The 25469-nt window shown below is 49.9% G+C and overlaps 7 protein-coding genes across 7 annotated transcripts; 5 read left to right on the top strand and 2 right to left on the bottom strand.

The window, feature by feature from the left end:
* The first annotated feature begins 2610 nt into the window (after nucleotides 1–2610).
* BO83DRAFT_197850 (bZIP transcription factor) lies at nucleotides 2611–4447 on the top strand. Its single transcript, XM_025526614.1, has 2 exons — nucleotides 2611–3096; nucleotides 3790–4447. The coding sequence occupies exons 1-2, from the start codon at nucleotides 2832–2834 to the stop codon at nucleotides 4326–4328; spliced, it is 804 nt and encodes a 267-aa protein (XP_025391042.1). The 5' UTR covers nucleotides 2611–2831; the 3' UTR covers nucleotides 4329–4447.
* Nucleotides 4448–6210: 1763 nt separating this feature from the next.
* BO83DRAFT_197818 (Eisosome component PIL1/LSP1 family protein) lies at nucleotides 6211–8022 on the bottom strand. Its single transcript, XM_025526613.1, has 4 exons — nucleotides 7608–8022; nucleotides 7324–7457; nucleotides 7082–7265; nucleotides 6211–7023 (listed from the first exon to the last, which is right to left on the bottom strand). Exons 1-4 carry the CDS (start codon nucleotides 7723–7725, stop codon nucleotides 6410–6412), a joined length of 1050 nt encoding a protein of 349 aa, XP_025391041.1. The 5' UTR covers nucleotides 7726–8022; the 3' UTR covers nucleotides 6211–6409.
* Nucleotides 8023–9921: 1899 nt separating this feature from the next.
* On the top strand, nucleotides 9922–13528 carry BO83DRAFT_414828 (tRNA (34-2'-O)-methyltransferase regulator RTT10; the record flags this gene model as incomplete). The annotated part of the gene is made up of 3 exons (XM_025534593.1): nucleotides 9922–9990; nucleotides 10044–12737; nucleotides 12782–13528. 3 exons carry the CDS (start codon nucleotides 9922–9924, stop codon nucleotides 13499–13501), a joined length of 3483 nt encoding a protein of 1160 aa, XP_025391040.1. The 3' UTR covers nucleotides 13502–13528.
* Nucleotides 13529–13994: 466 nt separating this feature from the next.
* BO83DRAFT_386000 (putative cellulose-binding GDSL lipase/acylhydrolase) lies at nucleotides 13995–15386 on the top strand (the record flags this gene model as incomplete). Its single annotated transcript, XM_025532648.1, has 7 exons — nucleotides 13995–14140; nucleotides 14192–14274; nucleotides 14332–14558; nucleotides 14636–14660; nucleotides 14731–14954; nucleotides 15072–15214; nucleotides 15290–15386. 7 exons carry the CDS (start codon nucleotides 13995–13997, stop codon nucleotides 15384–15386), a joined length of 945 nt encoding a protein of 314 aa, XP_025391039.1.
* Nucleotides 15387–15955: 569 nt separating this feature from the next.
* On the top strand, nucleotides 15956–17170 carry BO83DRAFT_306876 (glycoside hydrolase family 5 protein; the record flags this gene model as incomplete). The annotated part of the gene is made up of 6 exons (XM_025527317.1): nucleotides 15956–16055; nucleotides 16099–16154; nucleotides 16198–16350; nucleotides 16395–16459; nucleotides 16503–16600; nucleotides 16644–17170. The coding sequence occupies 6 exons, from the start codon at nucleotides 15956–15958 to the stop codon at nucleotides 17168–17170; spliced, it is 999 nt and encodes a 332-aa protein (XP_025391038.1).
* A 1627-nt stretch (nucleotides 17171–18797) lies between these two features.
* BO83DRAFT_375833 (SUR7/PalI family protein) lies at nucleotides 18798–20420 on the top strand. Its single transcript, XM_025530559.1, has 2 exons — nucleotides 18798–19136; nucleotides 19202–20420. Exons 1-2 carry the CDS (start codon nucleotides 18999–19001, stop codon nucleotides 20057–20059), a joined length of 996 nt encoding a protein of 331 aa, XP_025391037.1. The 5' UTR covers nucleotides 18798–18998; the 3' UTR covers nucleotides 20060–20420.
* A 586-nt stretch (nucleotides 20421–21006) lies between these two features.
* Nucleotides 21007–25282, bottom strand: BO83DRAFT_355056 (uncharacterized protein). Its single transcript, XM_025529127.1, has 2 exons — nucleotides 24969–25282; nucleotides 21007–24906 (listed from the first exon to the last, which is right to left on the bottom strand). The coding sequence occupies exons 1-2, from the start codon at nucleotides 25116–25118 to the stop codon at nucleotides 21067–21069; spliced, it is 3990 nt and encodes a 1329-aa protein (XP_025391036.1). The 5' UTR covers nucleotides 25119–25282; the 3' UTR covers nucleotides 21007–21066.
* Between the last annotated feature and the right edge of the window lie 187 nt (nucleotides 25283–25469).

Below are 25469 nucleotides of genomic sequence, written 5' to 3'. Positions count from 1 at the left end.
AGTGACCATCGCTGTGCTAGGCAGGTTACGGCTACTCTAGGCTTTAATTGTAGTAAGTGGCAATCTACGTAACGCAAGTAGCAGAGGGCTGAAAAGTCCCAATCAGCTCACGAAACTTTAAAAACACGCAGCCTGGAGCGGGATCTCTCGTGATCATGGTGGATTTTACGCTTGGTCTCTTCCTAGTGGGTATGTATACATTCCGAAAAGGTAACATGGGCCGAACATACGAGCCCTAAGGGCACTGCTACTGCGCGAGTAAGACATGAGCTGAGATTTCCTGTGAAACTTCTACTTGGCAAGTGGGCAGGAAGAATTCAAGCATGAAGATGGGTGGCATGGGGCATGAATTGGCAGTGGAGAATCAACTTCCAGCGGCGCAGTAGGCGGTTGGAGAAGTGGATAGTAGCCTATCCAGTCGGCCGCGGAAAAACCTATTAGGTTATCGACGTGGTAAGCCTTCTTTACGTAGGTTAATGCATAGTTGGAGTTAATGTGGTCCTTTGCGGCGCCGAGATGGTCCCGAGAAGAGAACATCCACTCTCCGTGAGATTCGAGACTCCTCCGTGGACCGTGTCATCCATCGGAAAGTCTTTCTGAATGACAGCAGGATGCAGTGGGTACGGAATGATGTGCTAGGTCAGTCGCACCTACCGGAGAACTCCCGTCACTCAGGGACCATTTTGACTACCCAGTCAACACAGTGCGTAGTCTGTGGTGACCCGCGAAAGAAGAACTGTAAATGACAGCAACCGCATGGTCCAGATAATGCACATTGCGGGAATTGTGCAACGAAACCAGTGCAGGTGTAAGGACCGTACTTAAGGATACTCTGCAGGCCAGTCGAGGACGCAACTAACCAAATCCTCGGAACTCGACAGGACTATGTAAGGGGAGAAAGATCTTCCCACCTGAAGGGAACCCGTTTAGGGAGTTGGACTTGGGAGCAGTAGGTCGATCGGTCTGATCATAGCCAAACAAAGATGGCCACCAGCACAGTGAGGTCATATTCTGCCGTGGAGCGCGGGGAAAGCAGTCCCTCCAGTAGAGGAGATAAAGACCGAGGAGCAAGAAGATGGATTCAGGAGACGGACGGAAGCGCCAAGCTTGCATGTTAGTAGTAGTTATGGTTAGTTGACCAGATGCCTCGAAAGTTCGATCGAGGAAGCAACGGCCGGAAGGACCGCGTCATTCAGCAACGCGTTTAACTGATTATGATTTGCTCCGAGCAATAGTTGAAACGGCAAAACAGAATATCCCAGGGCTCGGACAAAGGTGCTTTTGTGAGAGCAGTGGAGAATCCAAGGTCTGGCTCAGCGATGGGTGGACTGGGAGAGAATATTAATATCTGGGAGGAGACAGTGCATAGGGAAGGGGATTGGCTCATGGTCCAACCCCTGGTGGGAAGCTAACCCCAATACGGGCCATACTAATCTGCGGCGGATAATGTTATGTTAGATTTGAAGGTCGTTGGCTCTCTGTCGCGTTCTCGTAACGGAGATGTTGGAATCATAGTTAAGCCACAATCAAATGTGGGTATCAAAATTACCCATGATTACCAATTGGTTCTCCGTGCCGTGGCACTTCCCCTTTTCAGTGGTTGGAGTGGGCGGGACTGGGAGGGAACCTTTCGCTCCTCTCGGACGGCGTTCGCCTGTCTTTGTCGTGTCTGGGCGATGATCATAACAGGTTGACGTCCGCATTGTACTGTAAGTAGTAAGTAGTTGTAGTTAGTAGTTAGTACGTTACTCCTCCCCCCCTCCTCTCCCCTACCCGGGGCCTTCTCCCGGGCCTTCTCCCTAACATTCTGGAATGAGTAAGTACAGTCAGGAAGTAGTAACTGGTGTATTTTTTTTTTTTTTACCCTGGACCACGCACCCCCTTCTTCCCCAAAAATCTATCCGATCCAATCTTCTTTTGTTTTATCTTTCCCACCCCTCTCTCCCCAACTTTTCTTTCCTTTCCCCTGGAAACTATATCTATCTATCCATCTCCTCCTCTCCCGCTCTCCGGACTCCTCCGCAACTGCCCGCCTCTCAAAGCGGTGAAATCAATTGGGCATTTCCAAGGCTGTGACTGGCCAACCACAGCGTGCGATCACGACATTTCTCCATTCTATCAGATCATCCACTAGCCTTGCCCGGGCATGAGACGATCACCACAACTGCGTGGTCCTTCATGCTTATTCCCCGGCCTGACGCTCGTTTTTCTCATCTTTTCGCCCTGGTGATACATGGTCCTGCTTGCTGGTCGTTTCCTCCTTCTGCAACTAACTCTACTCACCTGAAATCCCACCCCTCTCTTTAATCTGGCCACGCTTGGTCTCGATCCACATCGCAACCTGACTAGCTTTCCCGGTCGCCCCCTTCTACCCTCCCTCCCACTCATCCCTCCCGGCCCATTGTCCCATTACTGCTCGTGCTTCTCTGCGTACGTGGCTAGCCGTCCCGGGCCATGCCATTGCGAGCGATGGAGTGAGTGCAGAACAGATATCTTTGCTACAAGTCACCCAATCTGCATCCTGTGAAATATTCCTGCCAACCTGTATTATCTCCGAACCTTACTTTTCCACTCACAGACACACACACCCCCCCTTCCCCTCCTTTTTATTTTTATTTTCTTAAACACGCTGATCTGGGGTTTGACATTGGCTTGTCAATTCTGTACCATTCTGTTGTCATCTAAACCACTTCTGGATCCTGCCTGTCCGGGACGCAGCCACCAAGCAATTAGGGAGGCAGGCGGTTACGAAAAAGAAAAATACCCCAAAAACGAACCTAATTTAGAGGGCAAGGGCCGGAATCCCTCTAAATACCTCCTCCACTGCCAATATGTCAGATGAGCACCTCGCTCGTCAGACAGCCTCGAGCTTCGATAGGCTCGAAAACTTCAACTTTCTTCTCTCTCGACACGATCCTAACTTGGCCAAGAGTCGTCACTATTCCTTTGACGCAGATTCTGCCGGCCTGGCTGCCTTTTCGAATCTGAACATGGATTACGATCAGACTGAGGGGATGGGCGGTCTCTCCGTCAGTTCGTATGATAGCATTGAGGACGAACGCAGTCCGATCGATGTGCGCGGATATCCGTATCATGGTAAGTCTCCCAAGACCTATGACTCTCATCGTTGCATCGTTTGCGCAATTTTCGTGCTTTGTGGTTCGCTTTAATTTCGCTAGCCCTACGGCATTGGATGGCTTTGTTATGCTGCTGGAAAGTTGCTGTGGAAGCGCATGTAACCGCAGATGCCTTGTCCCTGTTGCTTGTGACCAGATTGTCTCGAACATGATTCTCCCTGCGTCCTTTAATTCTGGCTGCCTGAGAATGGCCACATTGAATACCCTCTGTAACCACTTTTCCCCCTTTACTTTTTCGGGGGAGTTCTCTGGATTCTGTTTAATTTTCGCTGCATTGCGAAAATTCTGCAGCTCCGGGACACCTTACCCACCTTGGTTCTATTTCTATGCTTTTCGCTCGTCTTTGGTGTCTTTAGCTTGAGGTCCTGGTGGGTTGCCATCCCCATGTCTGGATGAGCGCTCTATTTGAGCACGCAATCGTTCACACCAATGACAACGTCGGGAACCCTGTCGTTAACGGACCCTTATGCCGAGCTTACCTCTTCTTGATCATCCAAGGCCCCCTTCAAGTGCTCCATGTTCCCCCTGCTTCTGTTTCCGATCTTGAACATTGTCCCCCTTCTTGCTGTCTCCATATCACTTCTTGGCTTTGGGTGTTACCACCCCACGCTACCTACTATCAAGGGACAAGTGTATTGACTCCTCTATACAGACCAAATGCTGTCCTACTCAGCCCATCCTATCTATCCACCTATCTCATATGGTCCTCCCGATGACCTGGGGCACGGTGCGGGTGCTATGACACCCTCCGATGTCTCCTCTTCCATCTCACCTCCAAACGGCCACATCAACCACAGCAAGTACAGCACGCAGATTCCTGGCGATCACCTTGCTTCCGCCCTTGGCCAGGAGGAGGGTGTCCGCCGTGCTGCCGAAGAAGACCGGCGACGCCGCAATACGGCTGCCAGCGCCCGGTTTCGCATGAAGAAGAAACAGCGCGAACAGGCCCTCGAACGCACTGTGCGCGAAACCACCGAAAAGAACGCGACTCTCGAGGCGCGTGTAGCGCAGCTCGAAATGGAGAACCGCTGGCTGAAGAACCTCTTGACCGAAAAGCACGAAGCCAGCTCGACTCGCATGGCTCCTCCCCCAACTGACAGCACAGCCTTGGCCTCCCAAGGTACCAACGCTACTGGCCCCGGGCAAAAACATATTCAGCCAAAAAAGAAGGGCGTCGGGACCGACAACTGAACTCAAAAGAAAAGAAGTTGCATCCTTGATTCTTTTTTTGAGCTTCTTTGTTCCTTGCTTCATCGTCCTCAATCATTTCGATATTTACATTGTGCCTGCGTGGATCTCCATGGGTCTTCTTTTGTATGGGTTCACTCACAGACTGAGTGGCCCGTCGCATCTGTTTTTGTTTCCCTCTTTTAGGCTGGTCATCCATCCTAGGATGGAGTCAGATGACGATGTAATGACACGTTTCCTATGTTCTTCTATCTCCTGTTTGTGTGCGCGAAGATGAGGGTTTGTGGGTCGTCTTCAGCCTGGTTCGGTTATTTCTCAAGGGCCATGGACATGGTTTCGCTTATGGTCGTTGCTGTTGTTGTTGTTGTTGTGAGCTTTCAGCGGGCCGGGGGTCAGGGATAGAGTCCTGTGAACCCCTTATACATATACATACGTGCCCCCGCAATCGGAGTACTGGGAAGGGTTGCTTGTTCATCTCTTGTGTTTTCTGTTGGTGTTGGTGTTGTTGTTGTTGCTGTTAAACGCATTGACTAGCCCTCGTGCAACTGAGTGGTCTCGAAGACTCGACTCTTGTACACGGTGTTTCACACTCATACTACCATCTTATCATCTATCTACTATATGCCAAATGGGTTTCAGCCGAGCCCAAGTGCCAGAATGAACTGCACGGCTTATTTCTACAGACCAGCGAGTTATCAGATGTATCAGTAGTCAGGGAAGCCGTAGACGAGATAATCTGTCTTTGACTGACGGCATTCAGCCACAGTCCCTAGGTAGTAGTCCTAGTAGTAATTTCTATGAGGCAACAAAGACAAGAGTCACATGGTTGCTGCGCCCAATACCACCAATCCGGGGAATCCGGCCGCTTGGTGGCCCCCCCTCCCTCCCTCCCGACCGGCCGCCCCCGACCGCCACTTCTTCCGCCAGTGACATCACCCCCTAATTTACTGCCTAAGGAAGCAAACTAAGAAAACTAAAGTACAGGGAGCTATCCAAGCCCGGCTGATCTTTACTCCGTGATGATTCCAACATCTACGAAGTGAACAGTTCTTCCTTTTACTCATTATATTCCTCTTTTAGTAGTAGGCCCCCTACTACCACGGCTGTTCAAGAATACATCAGCTCCAATACATTATTGTACATTCCATACTACTAGTATCTTATCCTCATGAAACTATGTGCTACATACAGTAAGACCCAATCGATCGATCGATCTGAGAAGGTCAAGGTCACTTTGAGTAAATAAAAGAATTGACTATTTGAGGAATGACGTGATATGGAGAGATGGTCACGATTTTGTTTTACTAAATTAGATTGTATTGGACGTGGGGGTGTCTTTTTTATTTCCATAATCCTTTTGGTTCGTTGCTTTTAGCTCGTTTTTGGAGGTTGTGTGGTGTGCTTGGTTTGTAGGCTGTGAATATGATTGGTGACTACTACTACTGCTGCTGCTGCTGCTTAAGTTGACCTGGGATTACGTGCTTCTAAGTAGACACAGGCTTACCTGGGACTGCACTTCTCCGTAGGACTCGTTTATTAGAAAATAATAAGTATAGGCCATTGCACAGCTCATTAACAAGTTCATTAAGTACCTACTACTCCTATCCCAAAACACAGAGATTCAAACCACGAGCACAAGACGAACTCAAGGAATGCACCAACTATAAATACTCTGTCTTTCTCTCCTCTCTCTGCTCCATCCTCCTCGCAGGTGGTATAGTAATACATTAATCAGTTCGACAGTAGAGAAAGTTCCCCTTTGACCCGGCAATGTCTCTTTGGATCGCGAATATTCCCACCACTCGTGTCGGAATCCATTTCCTTCACCAACAGGGGAATAAACTCGATGACTAGTGTCGGGACATGCGTCGTCAGGGGTTAAATTAATCGTAAGGTAACGGAAAACTCGTTAGGGGTAAAGAAACACAAAAGGCATCAAGGAAGAACGACAAAATCATATCAAGCGGGAATCTCAAGCCGCAAATATGGAGACAAAGATGAGAGATTGATCAGTACTTTGGCGGTCTCAATGATCATATATGATCCCCCAAGGTAAGCTGATCTTCACCACGTTCTCATCCTATTTAAACAGACACCGTGACGGGCTCCCGCTCCTCTTCTCGACCCCGCGACTCTCCGTCCACAGTGCTGGCCACTTCCTCACCATCCTCTACCTCGTGCTGGTAGGTCGCATGCTGATCCGCGGGCACCCAAGAGTCACGGCCCATGGGCTGGTCCTGGCCGGAAAGATCGACGCCTTCACGGCCCTTGAGGCCCTCACGGTGACGCTGAGACAGGGTGCGCGAGCGCTGCGAGAGAGCAGGCTTGACCGACGCCTTGGAGGTGACCCAGTTGGCGAGGGCTTCCTCACAGTCCTGGATGATGGCCTTGCTGGCGTCATATCCATCATAAGCATGGCGAGTCTCGCCTGGAGTAACCGGCGTGTCATCGACCAGGTCCAAGAGGTGCTTGCCGTAACCAGCGATGAGGGCCACCTTCTCGCAATGCTCCCTGAGGGCGTCGAACTGGTACTGGAAGGCTGCCTTGAGCTTCTCACGGGTGATGTTGGAGAGCTGGGCTTCAGCCACGAGGGATTCGGCCTCGGCACGGACAAGCTCTTGCTCCAGAACGACGATGCGAGGAGAGTTGGGGTCCTTGTACTTGAGCTTAGCAATCTCATCGGTGATCTTCTGCTTGCCTAGAAGCGTATGCATGTTAGTACTAAAAATCGGTAATAGGACAAAGAAATCACATACGGTCGCGGCTGGGCTGAACAGAAGCCTCAATGTTGCGGATGCTCTTGATGGTGACACGGTACTGGTCATAGCGGTCGACGAAGAGGTCTTCCAGTTCACCAATCTCGTAGAGCAAGACTCCCAGCTTGTCGGTGACGTCGGAAACATCTTCGTCGCAGTTTTCACCCCAGATGGAGAGTTGTTGCTATCAGCGCCATCGATTAGTCCTCGTGTCTTCCAAGAAGTTGAAACGCTAGACATACAGCAGTTTCCATACGCTCCCTAGAAACCATCTCCATGCTGCGCATGACGTTCTTCTCCATCTTCACCAACTGGGAAAGCTTCCTGGCAAGGTCAGGCCCGAAGGCACCAGCCGTGTTCTTGCGCAAGGCATGGCCTGAATTGACATTGTCAGTATAATCATCATACAAGGCTCAGCTTGTTCTCAGCAGATAGTGGTTGCCTAGGGCCCCCCTAGCATAGGGAGTGACCAGAGCCATTGATCTCCATCCAGAACAAAGATCCAACATTCTTGGGGATCACTCACCAAAACCACCCTTTCCAAAGATTCTGTTCGTCTTGGTGGAAGACAATGGCGGAGGAGGGTTCTCAATCTGCGAGGCCGTCGGCAGGCGCGACTGGCGCATAGAATAGGTGCGATGCATGGCGAATTGTCCGAGTGCGAAAGGCTAGACACAAGGGATGAAACGAAAGAATAGAGAAGAAAGCCACCAAGGTTGGCTGCAAATCGGACGAGGCGGTATCTTTCAAGAGATTCTTTGCGCAGGAGTGACGTGTGTCAGGAGGGCGCGACGGGATGCGACGGAAGAGGGATCAAGGCGAGAGGGGTGGGCAATGCAACGGGTCCGAGATCGAGACACGAGATGGTTCAAAGTGGAGGGAAAGGTGGGTGTGAGTGGTGATGATGGTAAGGAACCACGCTTGAGAGTCGATGAGCAGATGGATCAATGACACTTGCGAAATTCCTTCACTTGAGCCAGAGGGGGAAGAAGTGGGCTTTTGGGTGCTTTTTCCCCTTTGAAGGCTGGGGGGAGGAGTGGAGCGAGTTGGGCTGGAAATGAAATGAACTGCTTGTGGTTGCAACTCTAGAGTCTCGTTCGTGACGTCGAGACTAGACCAGCACTAAACCCGATTGAGAGGCTTCCAGTATTACAAGGTGAAAATCAGGCAGTAATTTTGGTTGATCACGAGCAACGCAAGGCGATTGGCAAATTTTCTCTTGCAATTAACTTCAATCCAGAGGAACCGGAGGAACAACCTATTAGAAAATTAAGGGGATTCGCAGGGGAACTGGGATCATCTTTCACTGCAAGCTTCATATATACCCATTTTCTTTTTCTTTCTGGTTTCCCCGGAACCCGCGACGTCATCACGACCCAACGAATCCGCTTAAAAATAACTGATGTCATCGATTTCTGGTCCCTCGATCAGTCCAATAGATGAAGCGAAAGTTTGACCAACTCGTCAATGTCATACAGAGTTTGAGCTATTCTCATATTGTGATGGTGTCTGTTTTGTGGCTTGCTAGCTACGTTTTTTATTTTTTTCTCATTTGTCTCATGCCCACAATGATCTAAACCTATTGATTTCTTCTTCTCATTCTAGGTAGATGTCCTCTAGAGAACCGCCCCGATGGCTGGCTCGAGCAATTCCACCAGAAACCCCCTTTTCGGAACCACACGATCGAGATAATCAGGGCGATAGTCCAGACCGCTGCGGGACTATACTTTAGTCTCATATAAACGCACAGATAGTAGGTCCAGATAGTGCCCATCGCCTAGGTGATCGCCGTCTCCGCATTCGGATCGCCCAGGACCAGAACTCCTGGAACTCGGGTCCAGCGGTACTTGCTTAGTGATTCTGCAACATCATGACGAACGGTGGGGGGGGGCCTTGTTCATCTCCCGTCAACACATGATGTTATGCAGAGTTTTTCGTCCTTTTGCCTATGGCTATCAAGCTCTTGTGACACAGGCACTTATACCCCTTTCAGATGAGATTCGGCAGTAGCTTACGCCAGATTTTGTACTTTTTTTGACGCTCCGGGTCACTCAAGTCATATCGTCACCAGGAGTTACACCCTCGATAACTCTGCCCCACAGGTCCTCACTCAATACTGCTTCCCAGTGGTGAGAGTCAAGTCTCATGCTGAATTTTTCAAGCTTGAATATAAGCCTGTGGAGTCTACCTGCTGTCTCAGCATGGACCGCATTCTGTTAAGCTGGTCTTATTAGCGCTTCCCACCCACCCGATGCAGCAGCTACTTGTGTACAAAGCACAATTTTCCAACCCTTTGCACGGCTACTACTGCCCTTGTTCTCCGTTCAATGTGTTTTTTACCCACACCTCACAATGAGCCCTCCCCTTACGCGTCTTAATCTTATCTTGTGTAGTGTGTTGCCGTTATTGTGTGTCATGAAGAATTCTCGTAATAGTCGGCTGAAGCATTGCGGCTTCGTCCTATTACTTAGCCCACCTTTTCGATACACACATAGTAATATGCAGCTACACAGAGTAGAAGTAACAAAGTAGAAGCAACAATATGCATCCGAAGAGTGACAAGTGATCTCAATCACGTGAACCATGATTTGCATACACTGTAGTATTGACAAGGGATGATATTTTGATCATCTTCGCACTCAATTCCCAATAGGGGCCATACAAGTATCTACCATAGACTGGGTTCCTCGTTGATGAACTATGGCTTATCTGCAGCGATATAATCACTAGCAAATGCAAACCCCCCAGATTCTGGCAGGCTGTGTCACGTGCCACACCACATCCCACCACCCATTACGTAAGCATATTCACAGTGGATGGAAATTCTGGAATTTTGAACGATGATCGCCATGCGGGGGAAGCCACCATTTGTAGATAATGTGCCTCGAAGAATGCATCCCTCCGTTGAGGTCAGTGGTAGTCTTATATATCAATCATACTCAACATCGCTGACCGTCTCCAGCACATTGACACTTGCGTCCCCGTAACGGCGCTCAAAGCGCTTGAGTTGAGGGATGTCAAGCTTCTACTCCAAGCCCAAGGCACTTATATCAGACTCATTGATGAAGCGAGTGGGAATCTGCTCGCAGAGCTGAAGGCTTTCAAGCGAAATTATGTGCACGGGTTCGTTGCGCTCAGCCAACAAGAGCAAGCTGCCGGACCCTCACATGCCCGGTTCATTGCCTGGGGAGGACAGTCCGTGAGAGCTTTTGACTTGTTTCTCTCTGTTCAGGAGCCCAATGCAAGACTTGTGGCTTCAAGTGCTGAATACCAGGGGCCGGATTGGATTCTGGCTGGTTGTGCGTCCAGCCAGGAGGAGTCCGCGACTGCATATGTGTTGACGGCCCACAATGCCGTTCTTGGTCTGCATATAGTAGATGGAGACGGGTCAAAACATGAAAAGGCTGTTCACATTAAGCCACTTGTTACTGGTGTCAACACAATCCTCTACTCTGCAGATATCGTCGCCCTCTCGGACTCTCACATCCTGATTGCCGCAGGGACTGTTTTTGGAGAGATCATCGTTTGGTCTTCCTATCTGAATGAGTCTGGAGGAGCAGTCGGTTCGATTCATCACTTCTTTACGGGCCATGAAGGGTCAATCTTCGGAGTCCGGTTATCTCCTTCTATTGCTTCCTTGCGCGGTGACCAGAGCGGACGACTGCTGGCTAGTTGTAGTGACGATAGAACGATCAGAATCTGGGACATTTCTGACTGCGAGCGTACGTCTCGCCACGATGCGCCGGCGTACTCGACCGATGGATTTGAGCTCCGGAGCACTGGATTTGGTGCTGTAGCTCATGACAATGAGGTCGGTTCCGAAAAAACCATTGCCAGTGCTTTTGGGCATCTGGCTCGAATTTGGGGCGTTAACTTCCTCCCTGTGGGAGAGGGATTAGGCAAAGTGAATCTTATATCTCGTGGTGAAGATGCGACGTGCATACTATGGGATCTCACATGGGACCCGTCGTCACAGACACCCCAGTTCAAGCTGACCGAGGGCATCTCCATCCGCAAACACACTGGCAAGCACGTCTGGTCCTTGGAGGTGCGCAGCACCGATACTGAGGCGGTGATTTATACCGGCGGCGCTGATGGAGCCGTGAAGAACTTTACCATTAAGGCAGACGAGAATGGATCCCTCGTTTTACCCAATCTACACGACCGCATTACGATGACAGTTGATACTCAAAACCCGGAACCCCACGTGGAAACGTCCATCAAAGGGTTTGATTTTGTCTCACAGAACGATTTCATTGCTGTGACTGCCCGTGGCGAGGTTCAGGTCGGGCATATCAATGCCCAAGACTTGTCTAAACAACATATCTTCAAAGAAACATTATTCGTCGAAGATGACCTGCGATCTTATTCAGTTGTTGGCAGCTTACCACAGGAAGGTATTGCCCTTGTGGGTAACGCAAGAGGTTCGATTCGGCTTTACAATCATAATGTCAAGACCTTGACAAGGCTTGTCGACGTTGGTCAAAGACCTTTGATTTTGATCCTCCTCGACTATAACCAGGTTTCAGAATCAGAAGCAAACCTGGTATTCACTGTGTCTTATCCAAACTCCGAGATAGCAGAGCTTTTCATGGTATCGTTGTCAGGTGATGGACCGTCCGTGGATAGAATCACTATCAATCTCCCGTACGGCTTCGGTATGGCATCTGCATCCTTGGTATGTGGTAAGCAGTACCTGGCACTCGGCTCCCTCACTGGCAATTTTGCTCTGTATAAGGTGGCCAATACCGAGAGTATCGAACCCGTCATGCCCCCAAGCAAGCTACACGGTCGTGAAGGACTTAGCTACATCACGTCATTCTCGTCGCTATACGGCGAGGAAGAACAGCTGCATCCGTACTTTTTGACCTGTGGACGGAGCGGGACCTACGGCGTGCACAAGCTGGTTATCTCAGAAGGCGCGGAGCCTTCAATTTCTCTTCAAACCCTGCATCTGGCCTCGCTGGCTTTCAACTGTGAGATCCAAGGAGCCTATATCGACAAGGTATCTCAGGACCTCATGATCTACGGATTTCAGCCCATGGACTTTGTGCTTTGGAACGAATCCGCGCAGACAGAAGTCGCTAGGCACAAGTGTAATGGCGGCCGGCGCGCCTGGGCTTTCCAGCCTAACAACACAAAAGCTTGGGCTGGGTCACTCCTATGGATTCAATCCGGCTTTAGTGGCATGGAGATACATCCGGACGCCAGCCGGACCTTGCGTTCTGGCAGCCACGGAAGAGAGGTGAAAGCTATGTCTGCGACTCAGCAGGGTGGACTGGGCCCGTTGTTCGCGACGGGATCGGAAGATACAAATGTGCGTATCTTTACACCTCGCGATCCGCAGTCTGAGAACCGCTGGGGTGCGTTCAAATGTCTACGGCTTTTGCGAGAGCACCACACGGGTCTTCAGAGTGTGGGGTGGTCCACGGACGGGCGCTTCCTCTTTACGAGCGGTGGTTACGAGCAGTTCTTCGTTTGGCGGACACACTGGATTCCTCGGTTTGGACTTGGAACGACATTGGATGGAGAATGTCCCAAGAGCGACCCCAACTCGGATCTTCGGACAACGAGTTTCGACGTATTGGAGGTGGAGGACGAGCAGGCAGAGGGTTCGTTCCTAATCTGTCTGACCTATTCCAACTCCACCATCAAGGTAAGCAGACCATACACCCTTTTTGAGCGATGCTAACTGTGCAGATTTTCCATTACACCTCGTCGACCGAAGGAGGCAGCTTCACCCTCTTAGCGAATGGCACGTACATGAGCAACTGCCTCACGCAAGCGAACTTTATGCGCAAGGGCTCGTCACTGAGCCTAATCACAGCTTCCACAGACGGCTACTTTACACTCTGGGACCTGACCTCCGTTCTGGAACCTTTCTACACGATCACATCACCGCTGCGTATGAAGCAGACCATCCAAGGAGCATCCATCACCCCAGCAACCATCTCATGCGAAACCCGCTACCAGATCCATTGGAACAGCATCAAGAGCCTAGAACTGGCCGATCTATCAAACACCCTGTCCTTGATCGTCGCAGCCGGCGACGACAACTCGATGACTGTCACTCTTCTCGACACGAGCATCGAGAACGGCGCGGCCACATGCACCATCGCAGTGCCCGACGCCCACGCAGCCTGCATAACGACAATTAAGATCCTCACGCAGCACCTCAACCCAAGCGACGGAACTGCTCGATTCGCCGTCGCATCGTCCGGCAACGACCATCAAGTCAAGATCTGGTGGATCGACATTGACTCGAAGATGAGCGGGGCGGACCGGATCCAGGTCAGCAAGGCAGCGGAGCGGTACAGTTCTGTGGCGGACATTTCGTCGCTGGACATCCTCCACGATGCGTCGGGAAGTAAGCTGGTGGTGTGTGGTACTGGCATGGAGATGTTGCGTCTGCAGTTGTAGTACCTACTTTAGATGATTTGCACATACTATACCAATGAACATAGAGCCATAGAATAGAGTGTACCGCGGATTACGCTATTACCCGGGGAACTAAGCAAGCCACCCCGTAGCCAAAACGGCATAGTCTGCTCGATCAATTGCTTGATTGATATCTGCGTGATGTTCTTCCCCCTCCGATTTGCTATCTATAGGATGCAAGCAAGCATGCATTGCTCGATTGCTACCCCGCAACACCAGGGTTCAGGACGGGGAATTCTCTTTCCATCAACCGCGATTGAGGTCTGATCGCAGTCGGCTAAATGGATCAACAGCAGTCACCTCCAATTGATTAATTGCAAGTTGAGTCTAGAATGGGCGTGATACATACCCCTCTTTTAGTGATACTATATAATAGTATCCAGAAGATCAGCACAGCTTCAAGCTTCACCTTCTACATAGCCAAGATCTTCATCAAACCTACAATCCATTACTGCAACCATAGCAATACACCAACATGAAACTCCCACCCTCCTGGCTCCTCGCCAGCGGCATCACCTTCACCATGACCGCTATCCCCACAGCCACAGCCAGACCATGGACCCAAGTACCACGACCAAGAGCAGAAAACACCACCACAAATCCCACCTACTTCTTCACCTTGTACGTTCTTCCTACCCTCACCCCTAACCACACCACTAAACAAGTATATAGCGGAGACTCCTACTCCCAAACCGGCTTCAGCGCCTCAAGCACCCAACCCTCCGCCTCCAGCCCCATGGGCAACCCAGACCTAGGTAGGCACGCCCCATTCCCATCTCACTCACCATACTAATAAAACACCGAGGGTACAGGAACCGGCACCACAACCAACGGCCCCAACTGGATCGGCTACCTAACAACAACCGAAAACGCCTCTCTAGTCCTCAATTACAACTTCGCCGCCGGGGGCGCCACAATCGACAATGCCCTTGTCCCCGCATACCCCGGTGACTTGGCATCGCAGTTCCGGCTGTTTGAGGATGTGTATGCCGAGAAACCGGAGACTGCACCTTGGGATGCTAAGGATGCAGTGTTTGGGGTGTGGATTGGGATTAATGAGTATATTTCCTCCTCCCTCCTTCTTCCCATCCCATCTTATTATTTCTCTTTATGTAGTATTATTTAAGAGGTTGGGGGGTGGGTGTGAAAGAAAGCTAATGGGTATCGGGGAATAAAAAGTATAGGAAACGCATTCTACTCCACCGACGCAGCAACATACACACTCAAGCTCATATCCCGACTAGAAAGTCTCGTGGAGGAGGTATACAAGAACGGGGGCAGGAAGTTCCTGTTCCTGAATGTCCCGCCGACGAGTCGCAGTCCGTTCTTTTTGGATCAGGGTGAGGAGGTCGTCAAGCAGCATGCGGAGTATTTGGCGGTTTTTAATCGGAATTTGGAGGAGATGGTGGAGAAATTTAACAAGGAGAAGGGGGATGTAAGTCTTTTTCTTTCCGTTTTTTTTTTTTTTTTTTTTTTTTTTTCTTTTTTATCTTTTTGATTTGTTTATGTGTGAGGGTGGAAAGGAGAAAAGCTTACTAGGATGTGTACTAAGGTAACTACCGTCCTCTATGACTCGTGGTCATTCATGACGAAAATCTTGGATGATCCGACGGCGTATGGATTCCCCAATGCCACGTGTATCGATGATGATGGGACGTCGTGTATTTGGTGGAATAATTATCATCCCGGAATGAAGTATCATCTTTTGCAGGCGGAGGATATGAAGGGGGAGATGGGGGGGTTGGGGGCTTGGTAGTATCATTTTTATAGTACTATATTATTTGTTGGATACTACTACTACTACTACTACTACTACTACTACTACTACTACTACTACTACTACTACTACTACTACTACTACGTTTGAGATGACATATATACACTAGTAGTTTCAAATGGAGCTAATTACTGTTGTAAATGCTCAATTTTGTTCATTGGTTGATGATGTGTAGTAGGATAGATTTGTACTAACGGTTATATATTTTTGATGAGGGACTGCCCTACGGTAGTCCGGCTGAATGCATCGCTACTACTATTACCATGTCACTGACATGAAAGCTCCACCTATGCACTACTCTATCCTCTCAGATGTTGATCCTTCTTCTCCCGTCACGGACCTCATTTCCGTATCAGTTTCATGACACTGACCCTGCCAAGGCGGATCATTGACCGAGCGTAGTCCCTGCTTCGACTTTATCCGTCCTCTAGGCATTGATGGTATCTGCAGGTGTGAAGATCTGCAACATTTCCTGTTTGAATATCCGTTATTCTCTACATTCGGATGTTTCAACTTGAATAAACGGCGGAGGAGATGTCTGGCTAAATTTGTTACCTCCGTGCTAGATTGGGATAGTTAGAGTAGAAGGGAAAATATAAAGGTTGGATACTCTCATCTCCTTGGACACTAAATGTAGACCTCTTAATCGAGCAGTCATCATGAAGTTTCAGAGCACTCTGCTTCTTGCCGCCGCGGCTGGTTCCGCGTTGGCTGTGCCTCATGGTCCTGGACATAAGAAGAGGGCGTCTGTGTTTGAATGTAAGATTCCATTTGCATCCTTGTTGCGAAGCTGACATAATAGGGTTCGGATCGAACGAGTCTGGTGCTGAGTTTGGGACCAATATCCCTGGGGTTTGGGTATGTATCATTGCCAAAGTATAGGCGTATGCTGATGTCGCAGGGAACCGACTACATCTTTCCCGACCCCTCAGCCATCTCTACGTTAATCGACAAGGGAATGAACTTCTTCCGCGTCCAGTTCATGATGGAGAGGTTGCTGCCCGACTCGATGACTGGTTCATATGATGAGGAGTATCTGGCCAACTTGACGACAGTAAGATGACTCCAGTCTGTGTTTGAGTAGTATTGACGAGATAGGTGATAAAAGCGGTAACGGACGGAGGCGCCCATGCGCTTGTCGACCCTCATAACTATGGCAGATAGTAAGTACGCAGTCCCCGTAGGTGATGCTTGCTAACAAAACAGCAACGGCGAGATCATCTCCAGCACGTCAGATTTCCAGACCTTCTGGGAGAATTTGGCCGGCCAGTACAAAGACAACGACCTGGTCATGTTTGACACTAGTAAGTTCCCACAAGCCCGTCGCGGATCATGCTGACAAGGCAGACAACGAATATCACGACATGGACCAGGATCTCGTGCTGAACCTCAACCAAGCAGCCATTAACGGCATCCGCGCCGCAGGTGCGACCAGCCAGTACATCTTCGTCGAAGGCAACTCCTGGACGGGAGCCTGGACGTGGGTCGACGTCAACGACAACATGAAGAATTTGACCGACCCCGAAGACAAGATCGTCTATGAAATGCACCAGTACCTAGACTCCGACGGTTCCGGCACGTCGGAGACCTGCGTGTCCGAGACCATCGGAAAAGAGCGGGTCACTGAAGCTACACAGTGGTTGAAGGACAATAAGAAGGTCGGCTTCATAGGCGAATATGCCGGGGGTTCCAACGATGTATGTCGGAGTGCCGTGTCGGGGATGCTGGAGTACATGGCGAATAACACCGACGTATGGAAGGGTGCGTCGTGGTGGGCAGCCGGACCATGGTGGGGAGACTACATTTTCAGCCTGGAGCCCCCAGATGGAACTGCGTACACGGGTATGCTGGATATCCTGGAGGCATATCTTTAAGGTCTGGGTGGGTCGCAGATGCGGTGCATCGGAGAACTATACGGAGTATCTTGTCCGAGTGGGCGGCGGTGGTACAGAGAGTACTAGTATACATTAACTAGTGGCAGCGCACTGACTGACGTCACAAGGCATTCCGTATTGGACGCTCCATCCTTGTGCATTCTGGTTGTGACTGTTATCTGTAGGCAGTGAGGCACGCCTGTCGCTGAAATAGTGCACGTTGTACTCCATTACGAGTAGTCGGTGGATTCTTATCAACGATCATCGAGTATAGCTCAACGAATTGCGTATGAAGTAGGGATCTGACGACCCACTGGTCATAGGATATACATAGTTCTCCTCATCAGCCTTATCGGATAAATGATGTTCGTGGATGAACACCGCGATGTTGTTGAATTGCAAGAGAAAGCAACGAGTGCAGGTATGGCAGTGAAGGGATGGTCGAGGCCGAAGGAGGAACCATGGATGAGAGACTGGGCCCGCCAAGACGCTCAACGTAAGCCCGGGTTAATAGTCTGGTCGATCGGAGAAGGTCAATCCCGGCACTTTTCCCGTCTGCCGCGACGGTTGAGAATTGAAACGGCAGATTTGCTTCTTTTCATAGGTGGTCATGAAGTCATGACTCTCGACTAGTCGTGGTTGATTACGCCAGTTGCCTCGCTAAGAATACTCGGTGGTGATGATCCATCAATCACTGTCGAGATAACTCACTGGGCACTTCATCGGACGTTCCTGAGGCAGTACCATGGGACGGACAGCAGGGAATATGTCGATGCAGAAGAAACTTCCGAGAATGTCATGCATACCAATAAAAGCATCCAACATTGACCGCGTATTGCCAAGCTCAGAATGATGAAGCCTAGTTCAGTGGAGGTTCCGTGGTTGGTGGGCTGAGGGTGAGACACACTCATCCAGAGATCCAGGCTCACAGGAAATCTAAGTTGGGAATGGAAGAGTTAAGCAGATTCCCGATGATGACGATCGCTACTTCACTGTACGGGTGCCTCTTTGGTCCACCGTGTATCAGATAGGTTGGTTGGAGTGATACGATCCAACTTTGGCCCGATCGACATAAATTGCGCAGGACTACTCAGTTAATAGCATGAATTCCGTGTGTGTATAAAGTTGGTGAAATTGAATACATCAACTGACTTGATAAAATATTAGGAAAGAAGGTTAATATCAGAGTAATGATGATAATAATGAGGAAGAGGACGCGTATTACCCCAGCCACTTTCTGACGTGGCGGTAGGGCTGGTGAGTCTCCGCCACGAGGGTCAGATTCCTCAATGGGGATTAATCCCTTGCAGTGTTTTTCTGTGCAATGTCAACAGAAATATTGCTTGCTATGAAAATATCTGCTCATGACTAGAACCCTTAAATAAGAAAATGGCTCCACTATCAACCGTGCTGGATCCCGCGTTTGGGTTGCGGTGGAAACTCGCTCGAATTTATTATAGAAACAAGCGTGGCGTAGTCCATCATCTGCCCTCCGTGATTGGCCCGCTGATCAACCAAACTCTTTCCATCTGACTGCGCCTCCCCAATAAACTAAATTCAAAGCAGTAAATAACAAGTAATTTCGTGTTGATCCCCCAGCAGCCTCTTTTATAAAATCATCCTGTCCCAGCCTTCTTCTCATCTTACATCTCTCACATTTTTCACCACCACCACCCATCACCCTGATACACTCACGTTCAGTGTCCTGCTTCTTTTTATTGAACCACCTGTTCGGACCTGAAATCAAATCTACCCCCCCCGATAAGCAAGGGAAAACAACCACAGCATACATACATCCCCCACGTCATCCTCCACATCAACCGTCACCATGGGTAATGGCGGTCGCATTGTCTGCATCTTCACTCCATATGTCCTCACCATCGCCTCCTTAATATGCATCATCATGGTGGGCCTGGGCTGCACAAAATCCAGCTCCAGCACGCTAAATGATCTCTACTTCTTCAGAGTACGTCTTGCTTACCCTTTCATGCATCCCCACTCAAATGTCCGATCGTACTAACTCCGCTTCAGGCCAACCTCAAGAACATTACCTCCGAAGCCTCTTCCACCGCATCAACAGTATCCTCCGTCGTGAGTGACCTGACCGGTGTTTCGGATGGCGATCTCTCCGCTGCGCTCGAGGAAATCGAGGAACAATACAACATCGAGGACTTCTATGCTATTGGTCTCTGGGGCTACTGTGAAGGAAACATCACCTCCAACAACAGCTACCAAACCAGCAACTGCTCCAAGCCCGAGGCCGAGTTCTGGTTCAACCCTATGGAGGTCTGGAACTTGGAAGAGACCGGTCTGGAGAATGCCCTTCCCAGCAACGTCAAGAGCGCCCTGAACACCTACAAGGCCGTTTCCAAGTGGATGTTCATCGCCTACATCATCGCCTTCGCTCTAACCATCGTCGAGCTGGTCGTCGGTGTCTTTGCTATCTGCAGTCGCTGGGGTAGCTGCGTGACCAGCTTGGTGTCTGCTGTTGCTTTCCTTTTCACCGCTGCCGCTTCCGTCACTTCCACCGCCATGTTCGCCGTCCTCAAGGGCGTCTTCAAGTCCGATCTCGAGCAATACGGCATCAAGGGTCAAATGGGCAAGAACATCTACGTCGCCACCTGGCTCGCAGTCGCCTTCTCCCTCGGAGCCACTCTCTTCTGGATCATCAGCTCCTGCTGCTGCTCCGGTCGCTCCCCTTACAACCACCGCAACCGCAATCGCGCTGTCATGGCCGAAAAGACTCCCTACACCTACGAGGCTCTGGGCCCTCACGGCCAGACCCAGCCGATCCCTTACACCAACACCTCTTACCCTCCCCCGCCTCCGATCCACAACAACCAGACCACTGGTCGCACGAACGCCTATGAACCCTTCCGTCATGCTTAAATGATGGTCTACCACCAACATCTATCACAAACAACAATTCCTGAATAAAAAAAGGAAGGAATCATTCAACATTTGTTCATACTGGCGTTCTGGTTTGGGTTGGCTCGGTCATGACAACAACAACCTGATGATGACAATTTTTTATATTTTACTTGTGTATTTTGTTTCCAGCCAAGAAAAGGCAGGAAAGTTAGTGTGCATACCCGTGATACCCCGAGTATGGAGGGTTTGGAACCTGGATTATAGAGCCCTTGGTCCGGTCTGATTCATTCAGTGCTGCGACTCTTGGCATGATGAATTAATGCTAGTTGCATCCATCTATTGTATATGAATTGAAAATATCTACCTTTATCCATTTTTACTATTTTACCTGGTAACTAGCCCATTACTAATTCTTTCATAAAAGGATAGACATTAAGTTTTACATTATTGCCTGCGTGATTGATACTGTTCATTCATGGTGGAGCCGATTAAGGTACATAATCAATCGATACCTGATTTAGTAAGGGGGAAGAAGGGAGAAGGGAAAGATGCAAGTCGCTGTTTGGAGAAATAAGATGCTTACCTACTACGTTAACAATGCATTTGTCATTTGATTCAGCTGAACAATGCTTCCTATTCGGGAAGTGGACAATGGCCCATTTTTTTTAATTGCCCACCTCTTGCTGTATAGCGACTCTTCGATTGAAATTCCATCTGGCCTTGCTTTGAGAATCACAATACCCTCGTTGAACAATCCACTTCCATTCTTCCCATCGAAGAGGCATTAGAATACGGGATTACTGGCTTAAAGATCATAATATATACGAACCACACTCCTCATATATCTCTCATGAATAAAATCTTAAAATAGAAGACGAAATATAGTAGCGACCTTGATAAGAGTAATACAAACAAAGAAGGTAGAATAACAATCTTAAAAGTACAGCTGAAAAAAAAGGGTATACGAAGAATAATATCCCAGAAGATAAATGAATTAGAAACATGGATAGGGTGCAGAATAGCTCTCATCGACGATACCCAGGACGTTGTATCACACCCTTCTCATCAACTGGCAGGTATGCGCCGCCTCGTCGGTTACGTTCAGAAAGAACGGCCTGGTCCGCTCGTGCCCATTGCTTGAAGGGCGTGTTGGGGTCGTCGGACCAGACAGGTCCTTTGGGACGGATGTGTCGAAGGGAGACAAACCAATTCTCGTTGATACTTTCCGTGTCGGATTCGGGTTCAAGGTCTGAAAGCTGCTGCTGCGCGAGCTGGGCGGCATCTTGGGTCTCTGCGCCGAGCTCAATGCTGGCTGTTTCGTGCGTCTCGTCAATCATGTCTTCGTCTTCGTCTTCGTCTTCCTCGTCTGAATGGTCAGATCCGGAATCTGCGTCACTATCTGGGGGTAGGGTTCGCTTTGCTACTGGGTCCATTTCGTCGTCTTCATCGTGGCTGGACTCGCTCACCATGTCGGATTCAGTTGAGCCTTGTGGGGAGTGGGGGACTGAGTGGTGCTCTAGTTCCAACTCAAGGGCCTGCTCTAAGCTTGCTGGGTCTGCCATTGCAGCTTCACTCTCGGGTATGCTGGAGTCCAAGTCCGGTTTGGGTTGCTCGTCCATGATATACTCTCCACTCTCTGGGACGCTAGAGTCCAAGTTATCTTCCTGGGAGGCTTCGTGCGCAGCTGAGGGTATCTCTGCGCAATCGACAGCATTCTCCACGGCACTGGACTCTGGCTGTCCCGGCTCTGCCAGCTCTTCAGCAATGGCTGTTCCCTCGCGAGTGTTGACCTGGCTTTGTGTCTTCTTTTCGTCCAAAGTAGACTTCAAGTACTGTTCTAATTGCGCAGACGGGGTGTCTTCGTTCACAAACGGGTCTTGAACTTCGTAATAAGTTTCGCCTGCAGGAACGGAAGAATCCAAGGGTTGTTCGTCTACCGGCGGGCTATCCCGCCCTTGCCCAGTCTCATTGACTGGACTACCTGATTCTGAACCCCGTTCCGAGTCTGTCTCCATAGCCTCTTCGTCCAATACTGGAAGGTCTGGTGCATTTGTGTCGCGCCTGACCTTTGTCTGAGGTGTGGGAGACGACATAACACACGACATATAATCCATATCCGTATCAGACTGGGTTCCCTGAGTATCATGACCAAAGGAATGGGCGTGGAAATTAGTGAATCGCTCGACAAGACTCCCAGTAAAGGAAGCGTTTGCTTTTCGAGATGCAATATCGGTATCGGGCGCCCCGGCTTGATCTGCAGGAACATACTGGGCCGCACTTATTTCGATCCCATGAGTGGTAATGCTCCGTTTCTTGAATGAAGGCCTAGAGTAGGACGACGAAAAGAACTCTTCATATGCCAACGACTTGGTACCCGCGGAGAGACACCCTTCAATATAGTGTGGATAATCCTCGAGGTGCTTGATTATGAAGTCATCCCATAAGAAAGACCGCTGCAAGTGTCCCTTGGAGCGGACGGCGTGGAGTTTCGAGCAAAGATCGGTAAAGTGGGCGAAGTCCCCTGAATAGTTCGGATAATCACGCCGAAACTTTTCGTACACCCTTTGCGCCTCCTCCAACTTTTGAGTGGAGTGGTTGATGTAGCTTCGGCGACGAACGACTATGTTCAACGCTGTTTCTTCAGCTGGCTGTTGATGAGACTCCATCTTAGGCCGTTTGGCAGGGAACTCTTGCTCTTGTTCGACCTCCGACACACGACGTTTTGGGCGCGACAGTGTGGGCTGATCAATGCCCGCTACAACTGCCCCGATCTCCGAAGGTATTGACGAAGAAATTTCTCGGTATGAGGAAAATGGATCTGACTTCTGTGAGTTGTGCATCTGGCCATTGGTCGAGACACTGCGCGGCTGAACTCCTGAAGCAGATGAGTTGAGCCCCGTGTCCGACGTCGTATACGGCGTTGTGCCGTTATGCCGACTGCCATTGCTCACTTGTGTGCCAAGTATATCGTTCTTATTAGTGGTGGCGCCATCTTGACGATCCTGGGATGAAGTCCCTTTGGATCCACTACTGGCATACGTGTTCAGGATCCGCGACTGAGATGACGATTTCGCTGCGTCAGATGACAGCTGCCCATCGTGACGAGTTTGTAATCCAGCGTCCTTTTTAGCAAAGTCTCCAAATCGACGGCTAACATTGTTGTCTGGCGTGTCCACAACCTGCACATGTTCACGAATGCGAGGCCCAGGAAGTGATGAGCCAGAGCTTGTAACCTCCTGTTCTGATTGACTAGTAAGTTGCACTTGTTGGACATCACCAAGCGGGCACGGAACGGACGTGTCCATCATCGAGTCTTCGCTTTCAGCATCGGACATATCCTGAAGATCTTGAATGTGGTTTGCATCTTTCATCTGAGTCGCCTCACGGCCCACAAGCTGATCATCCCCGTTGGGGCCGAGATCAGTAGGGCCCTCCTTAGTCTTGAACATCGGCTGTGGTATGATTTGATTGTCACGAGCAGACTCCAAGCTACCTCGCGGCGGCTGCTCGGATGTCTCGATTTTTGACTCTCCTTTCCTAAAGGTACGAACACGCACTGGGCTGCTATCTGCAGGCAAAACCTGACGTGAACGTGACACCTGCTCTGGGGAACTTGACCATTGTGACGTCAAAGGCTCGCCCTCTGATTCCGAATCGGTCTGAGGTGTAGGGCTGGGCTGGCTAGGAAGAAGCTGGCGAGATTCAGTCTCCATATCCACAGGCATCTCCTCTCGAGCCATGCGACTCCTCCGGAGTGCCGCTTTGTTCCATTGATCAAGGAGTCTGGGCGGCACATGCCCTTGTGGCGTGCTTTCTCCTGGAGATGGTGGTATCCAACGGCGCTTATGTTGCTCCAGCAGTTCAGCTTGCTCTTTTGGGATTTCTATGTCTCTCCGTCGAATCTTTATCATTCCATGCCAAGGATTGGTATGCCTGGGATACGGTCTCTCCGATTTCATAGATTGAGGAGAATGTTTAATAGGACTTCCCTGGATCGTAATGGATGCTGACCCATTCTCTGTAACAGCACCATTTGAATCTTTTGCATATTCTTCGCCTGGTGGATCACAGGGTGGCTGACTGACTCTCTGGGTCACCGACTCACTTGGCAGTCGAATGAGGGTATCAGGTTTCCCTGTCCCCGTGGCATTCTCAAGCCTCGTGGGGCTGATAGCGGATGAACTTGGCCGGACAGTCATGGAGTTGGGGGAAGGTTTGGTAGCCTCGGCGCTGTTTTGTCTACTCCAAAGTTGTTCTCCAGCCTTTGTCTTTCGTCTGTGCACATGGTCATTACTTGATTCGGGAACATTCGGCGCTCCGGCACGCATTTCTGCATCCCCCAATAAACTATTTGTCATATGAGAACAGCTAACAGACGAGGTACGAGCCGCTGGACTCTTAAAAGCGGAAATTGGGGGTAGTTGGGATACGAGAATGTCTTGCGAAGCAGATATCCGAGTGTCTTGGTAAGCCTGTGTTCCAAAAGTATCATCAAATGGCTCCGCATGTGCCACATCTTGCGCCTCAGGGCCTCTAAGACCGTGAACGACATGTTGCATCAATTTCTTGACGGAAGGATTCTTGTTGACGAACTTGCCCTGCGGGGCTGATTTGATCTTGCCGCGGCCCCAGTCGATATCGAAACGTTGAACATATAGATGAACCTTTGGCTCAACTATCGTATACTCCAGGACTATCTGAAAGTCCAACAACTGGATATAGTAACCCCGAGCCAGGTCCGCGCGCAATGGATGTTCCGGTGCTGTTTTTCCGTATACCCGTAATGCCTCGTGTGTAAGGATAGCCTCGATCTGGGATTTGGAGTCGGTCAAGATTAATTTGGGTACATCCTCTTGCTCCCTCCACTAGTCGGAAAATATAGTCAGTACAATAGTCCTCATAGCCGCAGGAGGTTGATCAAACTTACACCTTGGATCAAAGCCGAATGCTGAACATGGGTAGAAAAACGAAGGTTACTGCCATCATCTTCGTACGTAGTACTACTAGCTGAACCTTGACTATAAGAGGCGAGACATCTCTCAGTGACGGGTGCAATCCAGATCTCGGCGGAGGCCATCGTGAGGATCTAGAAGCAGGCAAAGGCGAGCGAGCTTTTTGGTATAGGGCCACATAGTCTGGTGATAGATTTCAGCAGATGAAAATTTGGTTAGTGTACGTATACGGATCCGCGTTGGTTTTCATTCCATCTGCAGGAGCAGAACTGTATAGTGGGTAGCAGTACTCATGATCTTATCGCTTCGATTATTTGAGTCTGGCTCCTAGCGCAAGCTGCGCAGCTCATTAATTTGTTCCTGGCAGACGCGACCTCGTCGGCAACCGACGCGCCTGACCGCCTTCACTGTGGCGCTTCAGTACACTAGCCACATCACCAGCCACAACACGGTGGTCGGCGCGAACCACGTCATTG

This window comes from Aspergillus eucalypticola (genome assembly GCF_003184535.1).
Source record: "Aspergillus eucalypticola CBS 122712 chromosome Unknown BO83scaffold_5, whole genome shotgun sequence".
NCBI lineage: Eukaryota > Fungi > Ascomycota > Eurotiomycetes > Eurotiales > Aspergillaceae > Aspergillus > Aspergillus eucalypticola.
This window is presented reverse-complemented; position numbering and strand designations above follow the sequence as displayed.